Source organism: Alosa sapidissima, chromosome 14, assembly GCF_018492685.1.
Source record: "Alosa sapidissima isolate fAloSap1 chromosome 14, fAloSap1.pri, whole genome shotgun sequence".
NCBI lineage: Eukaryota > Metazoa > Chordata > Actinopteri > Clupeiformes > Clupeidae > Alosa > Alosa sapidissima.
The window spans coordinates 8,792,961-8,802,960 of NC_055970.1; the positions used below are offsets into that span (position 1 = coordinate 8,792,961).

Consider the following 10,000-nt stretch of genomic DNA (forward strand, 5'->3'; position numbering starts at 1 on the left):
AGGTTGTAAAAGACAGTTGAGGTGAACCGTGCAATGACTTTGTGAGGATAGAAATGTATTCCCTATCAGGATTCAATTTAAAATCGAATTTAAATGTAAACAAATATGTGGATTGCTTTAAAAACAAAACAAACAAAAAAACACTCATTTGCTTCTGTTCCCCCACCCCCACCCCCACCCCCACCCCCACCCCTGCAGCTGTGGTGAAGAACCCACCCAACAACCTGTGGATCATTGCCGCAGTGTTGGCCCCCATCGGCGTTGTGACTGTCATCATCATCATCATCACAGCTGTGCTCTGCCGCAAAAACAAGAGTGACTTCAAGACCGACTCCATCGGCAACCTGAACCCCCGTGCCAAGGTATTCCAGCGATCTGACAAGCCTCCCCCACCACCCCGTCATCTGACCGACTTACACCTCATTACCAGACTGGAACATCTCAATGGACCCTTTCAAGAGCGTTCCATTATCAGCATCATAGTTGGCCCCACAAGACTTCCTTTTTAACATTCCATATGTTATCTTAATGCAGAGGAAGTAGATTGGGGCCCAAATAGAACGTTCAAGCATTGTTTTTGTTTTTATTGTTGAAAGGGTCTATACTGTTGTTCCCCCAAACCATCTTCCTCCTCACTGTCCATTTGTGCCTGTCGACTGGCCCTCTCACAGGTCCACACCTGCATGTTGGGCATCCTCCCTCTTCCCTCATTCTTTAGATTGGGTCTGTCTTGCCCAAGACATCTTCACTTCCTGTCTTGCACTTCCTGTCTTGCCCAAGGCATCTCCACTTCCTGTCTTGTGTGCACCATCTTTCATCCGCAGCATCTTTGTCCTCAGAGATACTCTCTTCACTGTTTTGCTTTTGCGTCTCATGATGCTAACATGCTTAATGCTCTTAATGTTTCTCCTATCTGCTGTAGAGTGCTTACCGGAGGGATGCCGGTTATTATATTCAGGTAGCTATTCAATTATTTACATTTCCTCACCGGCCAGCTCGCTGGCCACTGTCTGGTTTGCATGTATTGTCCTCCTTGGACGATGATAATAACCTGGGTTGGGAATAACATCAGTGAATTTTAATCACCTTCTGCCTTTACTTAAAAGTGTTGGCTTCTGATTGTATATACTTCTGGGTCTGCCAGACAGTCTCAGATGGAGGGAATATTCATAGCAGGGTGTGTATGCTGGAAAACTACTGAAGAGTTTACTTTTATCTCAGTACATCTACAGACTCTCACACACGGACAAACCCAAGCACACATACACGATGTATCTAAGTGTGGGTGTAAGCAGGAGCGATGCGTACACCTCAAGAACAAGGTCAGATAATCTCTGAAGGTTTCTGCAAAAGTAGGCTAGCAGGACTACCGTACCGCTTTAGTAGTGCATGGACAAAAGCACAGCGCTTCTCACTGCTTTCACACCACCACACATGCACTTGTAATATAGTTTTAAACTAACTTTGTGTCTGCTGTTGGCTGTGGAACACAGAGCGCCCAAAATCGCCGGACATTTTGTTGATATGATGGATTAGTCTCCCCCGTTGCTCCTCCGCTTTCGTCCCCAGATTTCTGTTCTGACCCACTTTGCCACGGAATGAGATTTGGCCTATAATTTTACCGCGGTGCGTATCGGCCGATACGATTGCTCTCTCTCCGCGCTCACATAAAAAGCACTTTTGCTTGGCGAATACTGTACATCTCAAAGTAAAAAGCTAATATACATGCAGTGGCATGGCTCTACATAGTCATAACATGAGTGAATGTGTTTGCATTGATCAGAAATCATATCTGGGATTTCATCCAGCCGATAATCATAGACAAACCATGCCCTGCTTACATACAGCATTTTGTTCATGCCAAAAGCCTTTAGTGTGTCTGGCTCGCAGCATGGGAATTGGACGTGTATTGAGAGTGGCATATTTTATTGAACTGAACGTTTGCAAGGAAGCTGAGGTTATTCAAGAAATGCTGTCATATCAAGAGTGCCAGGTCTCGTTATAGCAGCCAAAATGATTCTCCGTTTCCATGGACAGTGTGTCTTTTCTCCGATACTGTGCTCTGTGCGAGTCAAGATGACGATGTTCATATGATCACATAGACTAAGGTGCTTGCAGTAATATTCACCACAGAACAGAAAGCGTAGATAGTACTTGATTGTTTGTACTTTATTCCAAGTGACCACTCTCCTTTTTTCTCTGCATTCTCAACCTGCCTTCCTCTCTGTCCCAATAGTAGCATTGCCGGTGTATTTAAACAGTAATGCACACTGTAGTCCGGTCAGTGTTTTTAAAGCAGCGAAAGCTCAGCCATCTTTCCCCGGCTCAGCCATCAGCGAAGGAGTGGTCACCCAGGGGGTCATATTTTTTTCTAATGGCCATAAAGCTGAAGGTTAATTTAATGTTCCTTGAAGCAGCACTCTGCTTCTGCCAATGCGTTTCAGCCCTGTGCACACAAGCCCTGCCTTCCCTTCCTTCTCTCTTTTCATTTTCTCCCTCTCTCCCTCTCTCCCTCTCTCTCTCTCTCTCTCTCTCTCTGTGTGCAAGAGGGAACGGGGTGTGTATTATCACCTCCAGTCAAGGTGCATGCCCCACAGTCAAGATGAGCTGCCCCTGGTGACGCTGGCTTTGATCCAAACGAGGAAGCAATTCTGGTGTTGTGGTTGTATTTTGTCTGAGGTGGCGTGGCGTGGTGTGGTGTGCGGGAGATAGCGTATGCGCCTGGCCCGAGCTCGGGGGTGTTTTTTTCCAATTTCACATGTCTGTGCCTCTCCTGCAGCAGCTTTCTCCAAACGGGCGTCTCTGTCCGTGTGATATATGGAGCGCTTGATCGGCACAGATGGTGATCATCAAAAAACCTGGCCATCATGTCTCTGTTCAGCATTCTACAACGCTTCTCACACGCTGAATAATGCCTGTGTGTTTTGTGTGGATGTGTTTCTTTGTATGTGGGTGTTTGAGTGTGTGTGTGTGTGTGCGCGTGAGTGTTTGCTCATGTTCATGTTTCACCACAAAATGGCTCTAAAAAAATCATTGGAGTGTGACTGGCAGCCAAAGGAGCTCTAAATCATGTACAATATTTGTGTGCTTGTATTTGTGTGTGTGTGTGTGCGTGTGTGTGTGTGTTTGTGTGTTTACCTTTGTTATTGTGTGCTGTCGGGGAGTGCAAGTATAAAACCTCTGTATAATAAATGTAGTTTGAGGATTTATTTTTCTCTGAAAACACTGTTGCTGTTATTGTTGCTGCTGTTGTTGCGCAGTCCTCTATTACCTGACTAGAATCTCTGTTGTCATGAGGGTGAGAAAGATTGGGTAGCTTGGGTATTGTTTTAAAAATAAATCGACATCAAGATAATGAAAAGCGCCACAATATTATTAAAATAGGAACAGCAAAGTATTGTCCACACTATTACATGAACTGTGAAGATTTTGTGTTGACGTTTCAGTAAAGTGGTGCGAAATGTTTTAGTGAATTATATTAAACTGAATCCTTGAATTAATCAAAGCAACCTATTCCAGCAGAAAACAACCACTTTTGTTGAATAAGCTGTATATGGGGCACAGTGTAAGAAGCCACAGAAGCCTACTGCAAGAAAGCTTTGTAGATACCTGTTCACAATTTGTGCTAATCGTGATGTGAACACATTGTTTTGTATTCCCAGAGATGGTACTGGGTTCTGTGTTAATGAACAGAGCTTTGACACAATTTGACAGTTTAACCAATGCTAATTTCTCTACTGGCCCTTTGGGTACATTCATGCATGCAATTTTAAAGAGCTACACATTTCATGTTAGTTTTAATTTGTGTTTAAGTTGTGTTTAAATGACGTACCTTAACCTGTACAGTATCACCCTTGCCTCCACAGCCAGTCCAGGGGTTTGACTATGCCAAACAACACCTTGGCCAGCAGGGCGGCGATGAAGAGACCTTGCCTGTCACCCATGAGACCAAGGTCCTGCCTCTGCCCATCAGAGACGCACCCCTGTCTCTGGAGAAAGTCATTCATCCAGATGGCAGCAGCACCAAGAAGACTTTGTCCATTGAAATCAGGAAAAGGTAGGAAAGTGCAAAGTAGGGTTGTGCACAATTCAAACAATAAATACATGCTATGTGGCAAGCCAGTGAAGGCAGCCATGAAAGTCTAATGTGTTTTTGAACTTCCTGCATAATGAAAGCAGCTCATTTACTAATGGTGGAGAAGAGAAGCAGAATGGGGCTGAGAGATTTGCATAGAGTGCAGCAGTACAGGTAGACCACTCTCCTCCTGAAGGTCCCTGTAGGGGTGACAGCAGTCAGATGAGATCATGGCAATATCCATTCGGGAATATTATCAGTGATGTCCCGTCAGCATGATGGACCCGACGCAGCGCACGACCTTGAACTTTTCCTCATCCGAAGCACAGCACTGAAACTCATTAGACTTTATCAGCGGTCCAGGACTCTACTGGTTCTCATTTAATGACCAAGATGACCTCATGTAAATGCACTCTGGTGCTGGAAACTGGGTTACAAGCAGCTTTCGCTCCACATTAAAGATCCCACTGATTCTCCTGTGATTGGTATTCCAAATGTGATTGGTCGCCTGGGTTCCCAGCTTGATGCCTGGTGAGGGACGTTTACCGCAGGCTACATCAGCCCGAGGTGACTTTAACAGGCAGCTTTAAGAGATTATAGGAAAAAGGCAGCTGTAGATTCTTCTGCCCCACGCTGTATGGGGACAGCTCTTGTGGGGCTCTTAACATCCACTCTGTCTGTCCGTCCTTCTGTCCACGTAGCTGCCCTACAGATAAGCACGTAGTCCAGAGCCTACTGCTGAATGGCTCCACAATCCGTTCCGCTACTTCCACTAATTCAGTGCTGTGTTCATTTAAATGGGAACCGTCAGCTCCAGGAATAGACCATTCGTGAGATCTGTAGCAGAATTTAGAAGCAATGCTAAAGTGTATCTATGGGTTTGATCATAGTGCAAATAAATGTAGTGATTTAATCACAGCCAGAGAGGCTAAGAGAGAGTGGGAGAGAGAGAGCGAGGGGACAAAGAGAGAGAGAGGACAGAGAGAGTGAGGGAGCAAGGGAGAAAGAGAGAGAGAGAGAGAGAGAGATACATACTGTATGCAGATAACTGCTTCTATGCTAGGTGAGGTCTGCTCCACTGACTGCCAACAGTGATTCAGCTTATCTCATTTCTGCGAATGTAAGGATTCTGTCACCTTGGCTCCTTGAAGAACCCCATTTCCTTTTATGTGTCGCTCACTAGATACAGAGCTTTATAATATGGCAGCTGCCTTTTTGTTCTAAAATGTGATGGTTAAAAAGGCATAAATAAATGCATTTTGCACTTGCATGGGAAAAACAGACATTGTGCATATTCAAAATACACAACTTCAAAATAGTCAGAAGATATTGCACATTAAGGAAACACTTCTAATTTTTCCATATTTGGACTAACTTTTTGCAACTAAGGTTTTTGTATAATTTAAATTGCTTTTGGAGGTTAGAGTAGAAGTAGTCCTCTCTCTCTCTAGTAACAGATCCTCTCTCTCTCTCTCTCTCTCTCTCTCTCTCTCTCTCTCTCTCTCTCATGCACCCCCCCCCCCCCCACACACACACACACACACACACACTGGCAAATGTTAAATGCCTGTGGCTTGAGAGCATCAAGGAATATAGTAATGGAAATTCCTATTTAATATACCCTCCTATCTATTATTATAACTGCCGCTAGCGAAGCTAGCAAAGCTAGCGAAGCTAGCGAAGCGGTCTAATAGGGATTGTCAAAGTTTTTTTTTTTCCCCCCCGTCATCTACTTCCTGAATTTTTGGTCAACGATACCCGGGACACCGAACCACCGGGGCACATGAAATTTGGTGGGTATGTAGCCCCACTAGACTTTTACGGAAAAATTTCGTTTGGTCCCCGGGGGCCACTCCCCCCCCCGCGCTGGGCCCCCACGAAACCCAAAAAATTCAGTTTTTCCTAAATAACTACATGAACCGTGGCACCGAGGATGAAGAAATTTTTTATGGTATGTTGGTCTCAAGGGCCCACATCAACCTAGCCCATAATCACTCATTTGTGATTTGCACCCCCCCCGGTAAAAAATTAAAATGCAATATCATTCTGCTTTAATCGCCCCTCTCTTCAGTTAAGATGTTCAGAACTGCACCAAATTTTATGTGTATGATTAACCTGACATTCTCTGGGGGTATGCCAAGTTTCGTAGAATTTCATCCATGGGGGGGGTCTAAAAAAAGTTATGTGTACAATTAGTGACTGTACACTCATTGGCCTGTAGATGGTGGTGCACACATATACACACGCACACACACACACACAGGCACGCACATCAGTATCGGCAATTACAACGGGCGATACATAATTACAAATTCAGCAGGATTAAAGGAAAACCAAATATTCATCATAACTAGATGTACTGTTTGTACGCAGAGCGGTACAAAATATGACCGCCGCCCAGTCAAGCACATTTTTTCCACAAAAAGAAATCACGCTGAAAGGCCTATATGATTCTAACTGTCTCACTAAATTGCATTATCCACACTCAATTCTCACTGGTATCTGCTAGACAACAAGTACCAAAACATGATTAGTTCATAGATTTCACATGTAAAATTCATTTTATACAACCCCACCTCCATCTTGCCTGTTCATAATTCTGAGAAATTCTTGATTGTTTGTGTTATGTTTATGTTATGTGTGTGGGTGTGTGTGTGTGTGAGTGTGTGTGTGTGTGTGCGTGCTTGTGTGTGTGCCTGCGTATGTGCCTGTGCATGCAAGCGTACATATGTCTACTGTGTGAGTATGTGTCATACGTATGATTACTGTGAATGTATGTGTGTGTGTGTGTGTATCTGTTTGTGCACATGTGTGCACATGAAATGGGTTAACATGACCCCTGGAGGCAAACATACGGAAAAAAATGGTCATCCTAGGCCCTACAGTTCTCAAGATATTCACAGAGAACTGTGTCTGCCCTACCCTCCTTTCGGGGGGTCCAGTCCAGCGGGGGGGCTACAGATCAAAACGAAAAATGATGGTTCCATGCTATCCATGTGGGGTTACATACCCACCAAGTTTCGTGTACCCCGGTCTTTCAGTGTCCCGGGAATCATTGACGGAAATTTGGGCATGCGCGGCGGTCAAAATAATGTTACCGTTAGCATTGGTTGAGTGAAGGAGGCCAATTTGATTATTGCTGTATTTGTAGAAAACCATGCGGTTATAGGCTACCAAGAAAATTGATAACAGCACTAATTGCATCTTTCGACTGTCATCTCATTTGCTTATGACCATAACCTAGGCTACTAACAGGAGCTAAGTGAGTTAGCCACAACACGTTCGCTACATGATGGTTTTCTAATGGAAAATATATAGGCTACCTGAAGGATAACCTGTCTATGATGCATCCTAAACACCTGGCTGGGACATTTAGCTCAAAGTCTCAAAAAGCATCTGAGTCAACGTTCATTCCCAAACACCCATATAGGCTACTTCAACCCTCTATTTTCAAAGGTGATTCAAGTAAGGAAGAGCATGGCTCAAAGTAAAGTAACTAGGACTGAAACTACAAAAATTCATCAAAGTGAATAATTTGTGTCAACTCGCCGCAATGTAGATTTATTAACGCACCCGTGATCTACATCTCCATTTAAACCAAATGTTTTAGAGCGCACGTTGAGAGATGTATCCAGGGCAGGGCTGTACCTACACATATTTGTTGCACGTGCTACAAAAATCATTCTTTGCGATGGATGATTTAGTACCAACGTTACAGCGGTCCAATACAGTTTTGCCTATGGCTAAACCGTGAGACTGAGACATTTTTTGTTTGTTCGAAGTGCGTGTTTAGGGTGTGAGAGGGGAATCGATGTGCTTTGATTCCAGGTTGGTAGTAGTAGTCTATGCGATTAAAAAACACGTGTGTGAGAAGTATCCAAACAATGATAACGCTTTCATTATGGCTGCTTTAGCCACAGACCTTGAGCTACTGTACAGTGGGTTGGGTTCCATTTAGAAAGTGTCGCTTTCCGTGATTCACACAGCTGCGTGAAATGTATTACTACTGATATGCAAAACTATTAACTTTTCGCCAAGAGGTGGCAGCTTAAGTCCGCTTGATACTGTAAGCCATTGGTTCCCAAAGGAGATTTTATTTGGGTCGCCAGCATAGCCTAGTGACAATTTATGTTGTGTAATAGGCCTAGCATAGGGCCTACCTTATATAGCCTATAGTTTGTTAACAGTCACGGTTTTGTCATAACTCCCTCTATGCATTAACGATATTTCTATCGGGCGCCTACCATGGACTAGGCTGGGTGAACTCAGCCTGATATGCCGGCGATTCCTTTTTGATTTCTTAAAAGATTGAGCTTGGTCTGGCGAAAGCCATACTAACCATGGACCTCATAGTTGCAAAATGCAAGGGAAGATGAATCAGCATATTATTTGCACAAACAATAACGGACAGTAGCTCTTCAACTTGGCCCGTTAAAATGTGTATGAACAGTCTAGCAACGCATTTCATGAAGGCCCTTTTGGACATGTCAGTTATTTGCACCACTGGGTAAAACGGCATTTTGTTTTAGACCACTGGTATTTAATTTGTGCATTGACAATAAAGCTGAATATCATATGAACTAGATGACTAAACTTATGCATATGTAGAAGAAGAAACATTTACAAAAATCCATGACATGACCTCTCTTCTTGATAGCTGTTGAAAACTGCATGGAACTGACAGGGATTGTTTTGTTTAATAATAAATAAATAAATACATTATACCTTCTGCTTTTCCCAAATACAATGTAGCCTACAGGTGTACCTTTCATCAGTCCAGTTGCAATGGATGGACTGTGATGAACTGCCCTACTTGTGATTGTTTAGATATTTTAAAGGTTTTATAACAATGCTACAATTTTTTTGGCAAGTGCTACAAATCTATTTACCTTTGCAGCGCCAGTAGGCTACTTTGTGTGCGGCCCGCAAACACACATTCCAAACTAGCATACACAAAACTTTTAAGAGTGAGGGATGGAGTAGAAGATGGAGACAAATTCATTAATATGATTTATTTTCGCGGAATGGATGTACAGGACTGAGCGGCGGTCATATTTTGTACCGCTATGCGGTACATCTAGTTTTCTTAGAGAGACTCCCCCCTACTCTGTGGGATCTCTTTGTCATCAGAGCATGTGCAAAGTGAAGATGGGCTGTAAAACCAGCGGAGCCTGAAGATCTAGCGAGAGAGCCAGAGCTATCAGTGTCTCCCGCTATTCACACAGGCCTGATTTAAGGAGACAGTTTCATATCTTCTCTATACAGTCCACAGCATGCACATTTTATTTCTGGATCTAAATTTGTGAGCTTATTCAAAAGACATGTTGTGCAACACAGTTCATAAACCATTATACTTCTCAGGAAAAAGTAACAATTCCCCCCCCCATGCATTTTGATGGGCCATGAGAAATCAGACCAGTCATCAATTGCCATGTTTCCTGAACAAACTGGGCATGCAGGCTCTGTGGACACAGTTATAGAGGTATTTCACACAGGTTAACAGGTTTTTGGTTTTTGGTGAAAAAACAAAGCTCTAATCCATTCCTCCCATATAGCCTCTTACACTTGATATCTTTGGGAATTGTTTTAATGGTTCTTATGACCCAAAGACGTCAACGATTTGAATCTTTCCTGGAGGGCATTTTGCATTGTCATTATGAGAATCTTGCCATAGGATTGCTATGGTATCACAATTGTGATAAGTGATCTCAAAGAGTGTTACGCAATATGTAGGATTACTCTGTGACACGAAGAACAGTACGTGACAAATAATGGTAGGGGCTATCTTTTACTTTTGTACTATGCTGCCATGTTATTTTAGCCCACAACAAAGGATTCCAAAACATTTGAGTTTATTTTACTGTATTTGATCACTTTCTGGGTGTCCAAACAGCAGCGTTTCCAGAAGCAGTTTAGCAGTGAACA

The 10,000-nt window shown here is 43.3% G+C and overlaps 1 protein-coding gene across 4 annotated transcripts in view; it reads left to right on the top strand.

Annotated features, from left to right (window-relative positions):
* The window catches only part of kiaa1549lb (KIAA1549-like b), a 72,641-nt gene that overhangs the window by 44,786 nt on the left and 17,855 nt on the right, over window positions 1–10,000 (top strand). For 3 of the 4 annotated variants that reach the window (XM_042062209.1, XM_042062212.1, XM_042062211.1), the window contains exons 11-13: window positions 199–362; window positions 923–958; window positions 3,867–4,057. In XM_042062209.1, the coding sequence (XP_041918143.1) occupies window positions 199–362; window positions 923–958; window positions 3,867–4,057 (391 nt within the window). The remainder of the gene's footprint in view (window positions 1–198; window positions 363–922; window positions 959–3,866; window positions 4,058–10,000) is intronic. The other variant, XM_042062210.1, reaches the window with a different exon arrangement.